The sequence below is a fragment of the Oncorhynchus mykiss genome, chromosome 8, assembly GCF_057628025.1.
Source record: "Oncorhynchus mykiss isolate SJ-2025 chromosome 8, ASM5762802v1, whole genome shotgun sequence".
In the NCBI taxonomy this organism is placed as follows: Eukaryota; Metazoa; Chordata; class Actinopteri; order Salmoniformes; family Salmonidae; genus Oncorhynchus; species Oncorhynchus mykiss.
The window spans coordinates 28,656,275-28,671,463 of record NC_143029.1 but is presented as its reverse complement, the minus strand read 5'-3'; the positions used below and the strand labels follow the sequence as shown (position 1 = coordinate 28,671,463).

At 40.2% G+C, this 15,189-nt stretch overlaps 1 protein-coding gene across 5 annotated transcripts in view; it reads left to right on the top strand.

Moving 5' to 3' along the window:
- The window catches only part of ppp4r4 (protein phosphatase 4, regulatory subunit 4), a 127,789-nt gene that overhangs the window by 110,333 nt on the left and 2,267 nt on the right, over positions 1-15,189 (top strand). For 4 of the 5 annotated variants that reach the window (XM_036985226.2, XM_036985225.2, XM_090243095.1 and 1 more), the window contains exons 18-24: positions 1,686-1,724; positions 3,673-3,744; positions 5,140-5,203; positions 6,952-7,032; positions 7,429-7,519; positions 7,805-7,863; positions 10,012-10,225. In XM_036985226.2, coding sequence (XP_036841121.1) covers positions 1,686-1,724; positions 3,673-3,744; positions 5,140-5,203; positions 6,952-7,032; positions 7,429-7,519; positions 7,805-7,863; positions 10,012-10,225 — 620 coding nt within the window. Of the gene's footprint in view, positions 1-1,685; positions 1,725-3,672; positions 3,745-5,139; positions 5,204-6,951; positions 7,033-7,428; positions 7,520-7,804; positions 7,864-10,011; positions 11,782-15,189 lie in introns of all 5 variants that reach the window. The other variant, XR_016497715.1, reaches the window with a different exon arrangement.

Sequence of the window (15,189 nt, the reverse complement as noted above, 5' to 3'; positions counted from 1 at the left end):
CATCAGATTTTTTTATGGAATACAGTGGGGCAAAAAAGTATTTAGTCAGCCACCAATTGTACAAGTTCTCCCACTTAAAAAGATGAGAGAGGCCTATTTTCATCATATGTACACTTCAACTATGACAGACAAAATTAGAAAAAAAATCCAGAAAATCACATTGTAGGATTTTTAATGAATTTATTTGGAAATTATGGTGGAAAATAAGTATTTGGTCACCTACAAACAAGCAAGATTTCTGGCTCTCACAGACCTGTAACTTCTTCTTTAAGAGGCCTCTGTCCTCCACTCGTTACCTGTATTAATGGCACCTGTTTGAATTTGTTATCAGTATAAAAGACACCTGTCCACAACCTCAAACAGTCACACTCCAAACTCCACTATGGCCAAGACCAAAGAGCTGTCAAAGGACACCAGAAACACAATTTTAGACCTGCACCAGGCTTGGAAGACTGAATCTGCAATAGGTAAGCAGCTTGGTTTGAAGAAATCAACTGTGGGAGCAATTATTAGGAAATGGAAGACATACAAGAGCACTGATAATCTCCCTCGATCTGGGGCTCCACGCAAGATCTCATCCCGTGGGGTCAAAATTATCACAAGAACGGTGAGCAAAAATCCCAGAACCACACGGGGGGACCTAGTGAATGACCTGCAGAGAGCTGGGACCAAAGTAACAAAGCCTACCATCAGTAACACACTACGCCGCCAGGGACTCAAATCCTTCAGTGCCAGACGTGCCCCCCCCTGCTTAAGCCAGTACATGTCCAGGCCCGTCTGAAGTTTGCTAGAGAGCATTTGGATGATCCAGAAGAAGATTGGGAGAATGTCATATGGTCAAATGAAACCAAAATATAACTTTTTGGTAAAAATTCAACTCGTCGTGTTTGGAGGACAAAGAATGCTGAGTTTTATCCAAAGAACACCATACCTACTGTGAAGCTTGGGGGTGGAAACATCATGCTTTGGGGCTGTTTTTCTGCAAAGGGACCAGGACGACTAATCCGTGTAAAGGAAAGAATGAATGGGGCCATGTATCGTGAGATTTTGAGTGAAAACCTCCTTCCATCTGCAAGGGCATTGAAGATGAAACGTGGCTGGGTCTTTCAGTATGACAATGATCCCAAACACACCGCCCGGGCAATGAAGGAGTGGCTTCGTAAGAAGCATTTCAAGGTCCTGGAGTGGCCTAACCAGTCTCCAGATCTCATCCCCATAGAAAATCTTTGGAGGGGGTTGAAAGTCCGTGTTGCCCAGCAACAGCCCCAAAACATCACTGCTCTAGAGGAGATCTGCATGGAGGAATGGGCCAAAATACCAGCAAAAAAACCTTGTGAAGACTTACAGAAAACGTTTGACCTCTGTCATTGCCAACAAAGGGTATATAACAAAGTATTGAGATAAACTTTTGTTATTGACCAAATACTTATTTTCCACCAAAATTTGCAAATAAATTAATTAAAAATCCTACAATGTGATTTTCTGGATTTTTTTTCTCATTTGGTCTGTCATAGTTGAAGTATACCTATGATGAAAATTACAGGCCTCTCTCATCTTTTTAAGTGGGAGAACATGCACAATTGGTGGCTGACTAAATAGTTTTTTGCCCCACTGTATATATATATATACACACACACACACACACACACACACATATAAACATTATTTTTTATAATTTTTTTTAGACAGTGCTGGAATTGGACAAAATGGACATCACAGAACCTGTAAGTAATCCCTTACTTTCTTCACTCTTTTTAGAATACTTGGAAGAATGGTTATGTAGCAGATAGCAATGTCCTATAAGCATGTCAGCTAAAGTTGCTTACAGTTAGTTAGCAACCGTTTCTACACTCTTTTGCAAGCTACCATCATTCTGTCGTTTCAAAAACCTCTCTCCTAAAATGACGATGTGTCGCCAGTTGTATTTACATTTTAATTTATTGTATTGATATGGTGGGCAGCAGGTAGCCTAGCGGTTAGACCCTACCGGTTAGCGCATTGGGCAGTAACTGAAAGGTCGCTGGTTCGAATACCCAAGCCCACAAGGTGAAAAATCTGTCAACATGCCTTTGAGCAAGGCATTTAACCCTTATTTGCTCCAGGCTCATTTGGAAAGTATTCAGACACCTTCCCCTTTTCCACATTTTGTTATTTTACAGACTTATTCTAAAATTGATTAAATAAATAAAAATCCTCAGTCTACACACAATACACAATGACAAAGCGAAAACAGGTTTTTAGATATGTTTGCAAATGAAATAAAAATTCAAAACCAGTATTCAAAACCTTTGCTATTAGAAATTTACCTCGGGTGAATTCTGTTTCCATTGATCATCCTTCAGATGTTTCTTCAACTTGATTGGAGTCCACGGGTGGTAAATTCAATTGATTTGACATGATTGACACCGGAGGGGATGGCTGCCGTTTTATGGGCTCCTAACCAACTGTGCTATTTTGTTAGTTTTTTCACGTTGTTTATTTTTTTTACTTATTTTGTACATAATGTTGCTGCTACCGTCTCATATGACAGAAATGTGTTTCTGGACGTCAGAACAGCGATTACTCACCTTGAACTGGACGAAGATTTTTTCTTTAAATCCCTGTCATTTGCGTGAAGAAAAGACAGAGAAAGAGGGGGCGGGGGTCGGGCTGCCTTCTGAGAATTTCATAGGCAAGTGAGTAATCCTCCACTGGAAAACAAAATGGATGCTATGCAATCAAGACTATTCTACCAACGGGACATTAAGAACTGTAATATCCTATGTTTCACCGAGTTGTGGCTGAACGACGACACGGATAATATAGAGCTGGCGGGATTTTCCATGCATCGACAGGACAGAGAAGAGAAGCTACGTCTGGTATTGCTCGCCTGAGGTAGAGTAGCTTATGAAAAGCTGTAGACCACACTAGCTACCAAGAAAGTGAATCTATATTATTCAAGGCCATCTATTTACCACCACAAACCGATGCTAGGACTAAGACCGCACTCAACCATCTGGATAAGGCCATAAGAAAACAAGAAAATGCTCATCCAGAAGCGCCGCTCCTAGTTAATGCAGGCAAACTTAAATCCTGTTTTACTTCATTTCAACCAGCATGTCAATTGAAGCAACCAGAGGAAAACAACTCTAGACCACGTTTACTCCACAAAACAGAGACGCATACAACGCGCTCCCTCGCCCTCCATTTGGCAAATGTGACCATAAGTCTATCCTCCAGAAGGACAAGCCCAGCACTCTACCAATCAGGCCTTTATTGTAGAGTGGCCAGACTGAAGCCACTCCTCAGTAAAATTGCACATGACAGCCCGCTTGGTGTTTGCCAAAAGGCACAAAAAGACTCTTTCAGACCATGAGAAATAAGATTCTCTGGTCTGATGAAACCAAGATTGAACTCTTTGGCCTGAATGATGGAGGCCACTGTGTTCTTAGGGACTTTCAATGCTGCAGAAAACCTGTTTTCACTTTGTCATTATGAGGTATTGTCTGTATATTGCTGAGGATGTATATATTTTTTTTTACTCTATTTTAAAATAAGGCTGTAATGTGAAAAAAGTCAAGGGGTCCGAGTACAGCTCTATTATCCTGAAAGGTTGCTTTCTATTGTTACAACATGGAAGTGCTACCACAGGTCTGATTTGAATACAGTATAATATGTACTTTTCCATGTTAGTACCATAAGAGACACGAGAGAGATCTACTAGACCAGAAGAAGGAGAAGGAAGAGACTCTACTGCTGGAGATGGTGAGGGACTTGTATAAAAAATAACTCATTTTTATACAATGTAGATTTTGGGGCAGTAACTCATAGCACCACACACACACAAGTTAAGCTTGTTAGTGTATGTACTATTAACCCTCTTCTAAAGATGGTGAGGGATTTTACACCATCCTGTCAATACGTAGCACTATGTCACCAAACATCGCCTTGTTCTTGTTATTTGTTGAACTAATATTTTATAAGCCCCCTTTTATGCGTACAGCACTGTCAGTTTATTATTAGTGGAAAATAAAACAAGCAAACATGCGTCTTTGATCAGAACAATATTGGTATTTTTAACATTCCATACTCGTGCATGAATTAACCTTTTCAAAGATTCTATTTTCATTCCTTTCTTCAGAAAGCTTTTTTGACTCTCTTTATTTATAAAGAGATGGATTGATGTCCTGTTATTCAATTCCTCTAGCACCCTGCTCAAGTCCAGTGGTATTCAAACTTTTTCAGAGGTGACCCTATTTTTTCAGCTAGTTTTTCTGGGGACCCCATTTCTTTGGCAAGAATTTCTCACGAAGCCACCCCAAATCTTATGACACAACCTTAAAATCAGTAAATAAACAAATAACCTTCAATTATTACATTTTCAAAATAGAAGCAAACCAATAAATAAATGTATTCAATACAATTTCATATTGTCCCATACTGTAATCTGTGCTCTTATTTTTCGGTTCCCCCAAAAATACAATACATTTGAATATCACAACTTTAGTGTATAGCCGATTCCTTTGTCTTCTGAGGCATCCTGATTCTTTGATATCTAGTCAATGACAGAATACACTAACTTTATTATGACTTCAAAACTAGGTCAAAAGTCCATAGTGTGTGTGTGTGTATCCTTGGTATCTATTCCTGGTTGTTGTGATAGTTTATTTTGTCACAATTCTTAGTTGTAAATATAGCAGCAAGCAGCAAGGAAGGGGTCTTTTGAAGGGGGATACATGGGCTTGGTTGTACAAGGCACAATATGTTTGGAAAGAAGAAACTTCAAATGTCAACATGTAAAACAATTTTAATCTAAAACCTAAGGTAATTAGTAACCTATAATTGTATTAGCATTGTGTTTGCTAGTAAAGAGTGGTGCAGTATCTAGCTAGTTAACTATAAATAAATATAGTAATACAGTATAATGAATAGTTGGCCCCACCGTTAGCCAAGTTAGTTTGATAGCTAGCTAAAGCTATTTACAGTTAGTTAGCAACTGCATCAACACTATTTTGCTAGCTACCATAATGTTATTGTGTCAAAACATGACCTCTAAGATGACGAATATGTCTCAGTTGTGTTTACATTTTACAGATTGCAATAACTGCCTTTGTTTCTTTTTTTTTTAACCCTTTGAGTCGCTACTCTCGTCCACCACAGGAACAGCTAGAGCGACAGCAGAGCGAAGCCAAGCTCACCAGTGAAAAACACACAGAAAAGAAACGTACGTTCCCACACACATCACACATCTGCTTTGAGATTCTTACTAATATACAGTTGAAGTCGGAAGTTTACATACACTTAGGTTGGAGTCATTAAAACTCGTTTTTTTCAAACACTCCACAAATTTCTTGTTAACAAACTATAGTTTTGGCAAGTCGGTTAGGACATCTATTTTGTGCATGACACAAGTAATTTTTCCAACAATTGTTTACAGACAGATTATTTCACTTATAATTCATTGTATCACAATTCCAGTGTGTCAAGAAGTTTACATACACTAAATTGACTGTGCCTTTAAACAGCTTGGAAAATTCCATAAAATGATGTCATGGCTTTAGAAGCTTCTGATAGGCTAATTGACATAATTTGAGTCAATTGAAGGTGTACCTGTGGATGTATTTCAAGGCCTACCTTCAAACTCAGTGCTTTTGCTTGACATCATGGGAAAATCAAAGTAATCAGCCAAGACCTCAGAAATAAAATTGTAGACCTCCACAAGTCTGGTTCATCCTTGGGAGCAATTTCCAAACGCCTGAAGGTTCCACGTTCATCTGTACAAACAATAGTACGCAAGTATAAACAACATGGGACCACTCAGCCGCCATACTGCTCAGGAAGGAGACGCGTTCTGTCTCCTAGAAATACGTACTTTGGTGCGAAAGGTGCAAATCAATCCCAGAACAACGGCAAAGGACGCTGTGAAGATGCTGGAGGAAACAAAAAGTATCTATATCCACAGTAAAACGAGTCCTATATCGACATGACCTGAAAGGCTGCTCAGCAAGGAAGAAGCCACTGCTCCAAAACCGACATAAAAAAGCTTGACTACGGTTTGTAACTACACATGGGGACAAAGATCGTACTTTTTGGAGAAATGTCCTCTGGTCTGATGAAACAAAAATAGAACTGTTTATCCATAATAACCATTGTTATGTTTGGAGGAAAAAGGGGGAGGCTTGCAAGCCGAAGAACACCATCCCAACCGTGAAGCACGGAGGTGGCAGCATCATGTTGTGGGGGTGCTTTGCTGAAGTAGGGACTGGTGCACTTCACAAAATAGATGGCATCATGAGGCTGAAAAATGATGTGGATATATTGAAGCAACATCTCAAGACATCAGTCAGGAAGTTAAAGCTTGGTCGCAAATGGGTCTTCCAAATGGACAATGACCCCAATCATACTTCCAAAGTTGTGGCAAAATGGCTTAAGGACATCAAAGCCAATGTATTGGAGTGGCCATCACAAAGCTCTAAATCCTATAGAACATTTGTGGGCAGAACTGAAAAAGTGTGTGCGAGCAAGGATACTTACAAACCTGACTCAGTTACACCAGCTCTGTCAGGAGGAATGGGCCAAAATTCACCCAACTTATTGTGGGAAGCTTATGGAAGGCTACCCGAAACGTTTGACCCAAGTTTAACAATTGCAAGGCAATGCTACCAAATACTAACTGAATGTATGTAAACCTCTGACCCACTGGGAATGTGATGAAATAAATAACAACTGAAATAAATAATTATCTCTACTATTATTCTGACATTTCACATTCTTAAAATAAAGTGGTGATCCTAACTGACCTAAGACATGATTAAATGTCAGGAATTTCGAAATTTGAGTTTAAATGTATTTGGCTAAGGTGAATGTTAACTTCTGATTTCAACTGTATTATAGATAATACACAGATCTCAAATTCATTGAGACATGGTGCCCTGTGACATGTTGTGACTGTGTGGGTGGCTGTGTTGGCAGGGAGGGACAGTAAGACAGGGTTGTCAGGGACCAAGGGCCTGTCTGGATCCACGTCCGGGGCCACTTTGTCCACCTCCTCCGGTAAGACTGGGAATCAATCAATATCTTTATTTTTCCAATTTGGAAAAATTCAATGTGGGAGAGAGAAACACTGGCAACACCTTATAAGCATTCATTAACTCTATGAACAATTAATACATTTGTATTTTATTATTTGTAAACACACATTTTTGAAGATTTCAGTTATTGTAAAGTGTTACCAAAGCACTTCCTTGACCATGGATAGAAATGTATGTCATTCTAGCATAACTGTAAGGGGTTTTGATAACTCTGTTCCCACAGCAACAGTAGCAGATTGTTGCACACGACAAAGAGCTTTCAACTCAGTGAATCAAGACAAAAAACATATGAGCCAATAAGCTATCCTGTTCAACTTGGTGGAGATAGTGTTTGATCATGGTGATGATGAATCTACAGGTAAAGAGTTGAGGAAGGCCAAACTGGCACGGAGTCGGTCGCTTAGCAGCCACCCTACTACACCCAAGATGGCTAATCCAGACAAAACTCTGTAAGTAGTACCCCGTCCAACCATATCCCTAACCCAAAACATCACTATATAATTTTGCTGAAATATATTTTGATATAATATATTTAATCAAACATAAATGTATGGATATATTTTAAATAAATACTCTTTATAGGAACAGCTATGCTTTTCGATTGTTATTTTAAGAAAATAAATCTCGCGCACACACACACATTCCAGTAACATTTATATTTATGGGACCACGTATACGTTTTAGCCACTTATTATTGTCTTGACACGTTCTTCCTTCTTGGTTTTCCTCCCCAGAAAGGTCAAGGATTCAGGAAGCTGTCCTGGAAAAGGGAAGAACTTGCTTCCTATGAATGGTAATCAAGTATTCCTATTTTAGTGCATTGCTCATCCTATTTTAGTGCAAATCATCCTATTTTTCCCAGCTAGTTCCTTGGAAGTTGTGGGAACCAACCTATGTTGTTGGTTTCAGATTGGTTCCGGGAACGAAGCACTACATTTCTTAACCGGTAAAACAAAAAAGTACATTCTGACAACAAAAGCGACCTAAAAACAACAGTTTGTTTTTAGTTTGCAGGGAGGTTCTGAGAATGTTTTACTCTAGTTACTTTAAAGTTTTTCTTGGGAGGTTTTATTGAGGCTCTGAGAACGGAAATTGTAGGTTATTTGAAATAACATTCTGAGAACGTTCTCTACACTCCAACCCTCAGACATCATTCAGAAACAAAGCATTTGTGTTTAGTGAGTCCGCCAGATCAGAGGTAGTAGAGATGACCAGGGATGTTCTCTTCAAAATGTAACGATTACTTTTGGGTGTCGGGGAAAATGTAAGGAGTAAAAAGTACATAATTTTCTTTAGGAATGTAGTGAAGTAAAAGTTGTCAAAAATATCAATAGTAGTAGTTTATATTATTTTTATTATTTTTATTTTTACTTAAGTACTTTACACCACTGCACAGCATCAGTGAGATTTTATCTTCTCTATCCATGGAATTAGTCCCCTGCGCCACCATGTTTTGTTACGCATACAAAGCTGTTCATTCACTTATTAAGATCAGGTGTGGCCAATTAGTGGGCACGACCAAAGCACCTGAACACACTTAACAAGATATACTGTAGGATAGAGTTTTGTTGAAGCGGAGAAAGGGAATGGTATTGTTTTTAAATAACATTCTATTAACATTCTGTAAAAGTTACAAACGTTTTCTTGTGGTTTTTATGGAAAGTTTTCATGTTGTGAGAACAAAATCTAAAGACCCAGTGCAGTCAAAAATTTGATTTCCTGTGTTATATATATATTTCCACAATATGAGGTTAGAATAGTACTGTGAAATTGTGAAAATGAATAATGCCCTTTTAGTGTAAGAGCTGTTTGAAAAGACTGCCTGATATCTCAGGCTGTTTTGGTGGGATGGTGTTTTGGCCTGCCTAGTGACATCACCAGGAAGAAAGAATTCCAAACCTCTTCCAATAACAGCTAGTTTTCAGTTTTCCCCTCCCATCTAAGACCACTCCCAGACAGTCCTAGCAAAATTGTATTTTTGACCATTTCAATTGAAAACAATCACAGTAAGTTTACCCCAAAACTATTTTATATTCAGATAAAAACAGCTGTATTGGACCTTTAAAATGTGATGTTAATGTGTAGAATATAATTTTTTAGAACATTCCCCGAATATTGGTAAGAACTGACATGAAATATACATTCTCTGAACGTTCTGAGAGCATCGCTTAAGTCACACAATTTTTTGGAATGTTCCCAGAATGTAGTAAAAATATGACATTAAACATGGGAACTTTTAGTGGAATGTTCTGTGGTAGTACTGAAATTCCCACAGAAGAATATTGTTTCTTAAAGTTCTCTGAACAATTTGAGAACATGACTTCAAAAAGAACCATGTTGGAAACGTTATCCTGAAAGTACTGACATTTCCACAGAAACATTCCCTCAGAAGAACATTGTTTCTTAAAGTTCTTTGAACTTTTTGAGAACATTCCCAATGTCAAATCATTCGGAGAACCTTCCTAGAATATTACAACAAATTAAATGAAATTTAACCATGTGTGAACCTTCTGTTAAAGTAATGCAACACCCCAAAAATCTGGGTCATTCTTGTAAGTGCATCTCCTATTTTAGTGCAACTCATCTGATTTTAGTGCCGATATTAAATAAATAAATACAGAAATATGTCCACATTTCAGCCCATCAGATTATAAGCATGAGGGGAAATGTACAGATGTCAATGCCAAATTACAGAAAAGATCAGCCCTATCTAATTTTGGGAGTGAACTATTCCCTACATACATACAGACTCAGGTGACCTTCCAAACCCCTGATTTGGAGAGCCCTGGAGCATGTGCTCTCTCCCTGTCAACTAAATTAGCATTAATAAATAAACAATTATTTTAAATCCAAATGTTCCACTCTGTCACTTCCTGTGGTCACCTCATCACTCAGTCTGTCACATCATCAGTCACCTCATCACTTCCTGTGTGTGTTGCAGCGGACGAGGCTCTGCGGTCGCACCACTTCAGCGTGGCAGCAGCGTCGTCGGTGCTGTCTCCAACTCCCTCGGCTTCCTCCATGCCCGTCCTGATCCGCAGCAACACCACCAACACCTTGGTGGATCACCCGCACCAACACCAGCACCGCAGCAGCACCCTGGACCACCGCTCCACCAACGGGAGCAAGGACACCCAGTCTAGAAAACTCTCCATGTAGGTCCTCTCTCAGCACTCATCGTCCTCTGTCCAATTCCAATAACCCTATTTTACTATGGCATCACCGTTTGAAAAACTGTGTGCCCGCCAGGGATGTGTTCACTAGGAACCAAACAGACCGAAACGGGGAGGTTGCTACCTGAACTTCCAATATGAAACTCTGGTTTTCGTTGAAAAAAATGTTCTACGGTGTGAACTAATGCATACACCCCAGGTTCAATAGGAGACATTAGTTCATCAAGTTTAGATATCTGCACTCACAGCTATAGCTTGTTGGCTCCTTCATGATTTACACTATGAGTGAATCCACAACAATACCAAATCCAAACCAAAGTTAATGGATTTTGGAAATTGCAATAGACACCATCCCACACCAATGCATTATTTTACCTCTGAGTACACAAATTATGTCAGTGATTTTTTGCAGTGACACAATCAAAATCAACTTGAACGGCATATCTTTCAGCGTGACTTCTTTGATATTAGTCTTAAGTGACTTTTTGGAACTGCAGTGAAGCAAATACACCCCAGGTTCCAAATAGTAGTGAGTTGTTACTATTTAGCTAGTGAGACATTCCTGTGAACAACTTAACTCCGAGGAAAGAGATAAAACATTAAATTAATGCATTTTAGAGACACAGAATTGGGACAAACCAGTTCACTTTTAGTATTTTATGATGCTAAAAATGTAACTTGCAACTGTTTACCCCGCTTATACAGTCGTTGTTTACATAGTGATGTAACAGTGAAATAGGGTTACTCAAAGTCCACCCCCTACAGCCTCTGGTCTAGTCAACCCTCTAGGCCAGTGGTCACTAAGCCTGGTCCAAGGAGAGACCCATATGGATTACAGGCTTTTGTTCTCGCCCAACACTAACAAACCTGATTTGCCTAATCAAGTGGTTGGCTTTGGAGATAAGTAAAAGCAGGTATGTAGGTGCTGGAGAAAAAGCCTCCGAAGTACACTGTTGGTCCCCAGGACCAGCATAGGAGAGCACTGCCCTAGAGAGCTACAAGGTGGACAGGCTTTTGTTCCAGCACTGATACGCCTGATTTACCTTGGATAAGCAGTTGGTTAGTAGAATCAGGTGTGCCAGTGCTGTGCTGGACCCTTTAACACTCCAGGACCATGGTTGGTGACCACTGCCCCTTGGCGCTTGTGTAGATCTGAAAGGATGGGATAGGTGTACGAAATATGGCGATCATTTCAACCTAGTCAGTCACAGGGCAAGATTCATCTGTTTTCATATTGCTAATGCTAACACCCAATTGATCAATTTAGATATGCATGAAAGGGTAGGAGGGGGGGGGGGGGGGGCTAAGCATTGACGATCATCTTCCACCTAGTCCACTATACAGATGCATCATAAAACAAGGCAACACAAACCTTTACATTACATGGGCATTATTTCAGGTTTAGTAGTAGAAGTTTATTAGGAATAACTTTAACTTATGTGATTAGAAGTACAGACAGGTAACAGCACTTACCACCCCCAATTCTGTTTTCCAAGGCAAAAAGTGAGCGCAAAGACAAACAAGTGAGGGCAAATGTGGTAAGTACTGCACATCAGCATGTTCTTAGAAGGCAGGATAAATATATGGGTTATTCCACTTGTACTGTAGTTCCTCTGGTCTAAAGCCTATGTCATGTAAAGTGTGGCCAAAAAGAATGTCCTGCCTTATTGCAGTTAGTCAGTTATTACCAGGGTTGTGTTCATTAGGCACCGAATTGGGGGAAAATCAGACTGAAACAGGGATGGTTTATGTGGACTTTTTGTATTATGTTGAAAAACATTTTTGAACGATTTCCCATGCGTGCCCTAATGAACATGACTCTGTTAAACTGTTGTCTTTTTGGATGATTACACAATCCCCACGATTCTGTCAATGCATGATCAGATATCTGCACTCGCACCTATAGTTTGTTGGCTTCTTTATGTTATACACTTTATAATACACTTTGTGAGTCTATCCACACAAATACCAAATCCAAACCAAAATGGTAAATGCATTTTGGAAATTGCAATAAACTCCATCTGACACATGCATTATTTAACTTATGATGAGTACACAAATTGTCAGTGACTTTTTGGAAATGCATTTAAACAATCAAAACAAACTTCAACGGCACATCTTTCAACGTGACCTTTGATATCAGTCTAAGTGACTTTTAGGAACGGCAGTGAAGCGAACTTTCCAATCCCAAATCGACCCGTTGCCCAGTACCCTCAATACTTGTGTAGATACTTTTGTATATAAACTCAGCAAAAAAGAAACGTCCTCTCACGGTCATCTGCGTTTATTTTCAGCAAACTTAACATGTAAATATTTGTATGAACATAACCAGTTTCAACAACTGAACAAGTTCCACAGACATGTGACTAACAGAAATTGAATAATGTGTCCCTGAACAAAGGGGGGGGGGGGTCAAAATCAAAAGTAACAGTCAGTATCTGGTGTGACCACCAGCTGCATTAAGTACTGCAGTGCATCTCCTCTTCATGGACTGCACCAGATTTGCCAGTTCTTGCTGTGAGATGTTACCCCACTCTTCTACCAAGGCACCTGCGAGTTCCCGGACATTTCTGGGGGGAATGGCCCTAGCCCTCACCCTCCGATCCAACAGACGTGCTCAATGGGATTGAGATCTTGGCTTTTCGGTGGCCATGACGGACCCTCCACCTCCAAATCGATCCCGCTCCAGAGTACACGCCTCGGTGTAACGCTCATTACTTTGTCGATAAACGTGAATCCGACCATCACCCCTGGTGAGACAAAACCGTGACTCGTCAGTGATGAGCACTTTTTGACAGTCCCGTCTGGTCCAGCGACGGTGGGTTTGTGCCCATAGGCGACGTTGTTGCCGGTGATGTCTGGTGAGGACCTCCCTCAGTCCAGCCTCTCTCAGCCTATTGCGGACAGTCTGAGCACTGATGGAGGGATTGTGCGTCCCTGGTGTAACTCGGGCAGTTGTTGTTTCGATCCTGTACCTGTCCCGTAGGTGTGATATTCAGATGTACCGATCCTGTGCAGGTGTTGTTACACGTGGTCTGCCACTGCGAGGACGATCAGCTGTCCGTCCTGTCTCCCTGTAGTGCTTTCTTAGGCATCTCACAGTACGGACATTGCAATTTATTGCCCTGGCCACATCTGCCTCCTTGCAGCATGCCTAAGGCACGTTCCCGCAGATGACCAGGAACCCTGGGCATCTTTCTTTTGGTGTTTTTCAGAGTCAGTAGAAAGGCCTCTTTAGTGTCCTAAGTTTTTATAACTGTGACCTTAATTGCCTACCGTTTTTAAGCTGTTAGTGTCTTAACGAACGTTCCACGGGCGCATGTTCATTAATTGTTTATGGTTAATTGAACAAGCATGGGAAACAGTGTTATATTATATACAATACTGTTTACAATGAAGATCTGTGAAGTTATTTGGATTCTTACGAATTATCTTTGAAAGACAGGATCCTGATAAAGGGGCGTTTCTTTTTTTACTGAGTTTATAATATATGTGGACAGCCTTTCAAATTAGTGAATTTGGCTATTTCAGCCACATCCGTTGCTGACAGGTGTATAAAATCGAGCACACAGACATGCAATCTCCATAGACAAACATTGGCAGTAGAATGGCCTTAATGAAGAGCTCAGTGACTTTCAACGTGGCAGCGTCATAGGATGCCACGTTTCCAACAAGTCAGTTCGTCAAATTTCTGCCCTACTAGAGCTACCTTGGTCAACTGTAAGTGCTGTCATTGTGAAGTGGAAATATCTAGGAGTAACAACAGCTCAGCCGCGAAGTGGTAGGCCACACAAGCTCACAGAACGGAACCGGCAAGTGCTGAAGCACGTAAGAATCATCTGTCCTCAGTTGCAACACTCACTAGTGAGTACCAAAGTGCCTCTGGAAGCAACGTCAGTACAAAAACTGTTCGTCGAGCAGCTTCATTAAATGAGTTTCCATAGCCAAGCAGCCGCACACACAAGCCTAAAATCACCACAATGCCAAGCATCAGTTGAAGGGGTGTAAAGCTCACCGCCATTGAATTCTGGTGCAGTGAAAACACATTCTCCACTCAACCCCACCCATCTATCTCTGAACACCATCCAGTTTAGATTTCTAGTTGCCATATATTTTTCAATGTTGCTGATATTTCACAACAGTTCTGAACCTTTCTATTCTCATAGTTCCTACAGATTGTAAATTAAAGAGACATTTTTTGCTAAAAGTGTTATATTGTTGAGAAATTGACTGACTTTTCAAATCACAGAGCAGTGTTATTTGCAGAGTTAGCTCCAGGTAAATGTTGCAATTCTTCAGCCATTCCTGAACCTGTGACCAAAAACAAGCTACATATGGACAGTACCAAAACAATTGGTTGTAAGAATTTTGTATAATTTAAATAGAGAAATTCTAAGTTTTGAATCCAGCAGCATTTTGTGTATCAGTTCATAAAACATGTGCCATGGAATCGGTACATTAAAAATGTCTTCCCAACTAGTCTTTGCCAAAAGTTTTGAGAATGACACAAATATAAATTTTCACAAAGTCTGCTGCCTCAGTTTGTATGGCAATTTGCATATACTCCAGAATGTTATGAAGATGATGAATTGCAATTAATTGCAAAGTCCCTCTTTGCCATGCAAATGAACTGAATCCCCCAAAAATATTTCCACTGCATTTCAGCCCTGCCACAAAAGGACCAGCTGACATCATGTCAGTGATTCGCTCGTTAACACAGGTGTGACGAGGACAAGGCCGGAGATCACTCTGTCATGCTGATTGAGTTTGAATAACAGACTGGAAGCTTCAAAAAGGAGGCAGGTGCTTGGAATCATTGTTCTTCATCTGTCAACCATGGTTACATGCAAGGACACACGTGCCGTCATCATTGCTTTTCACAAAAAGGGCTTCACAGGCAAAGATATTGCTGCCAGTAAGAATGCACCTAAATCAACCATTTATCG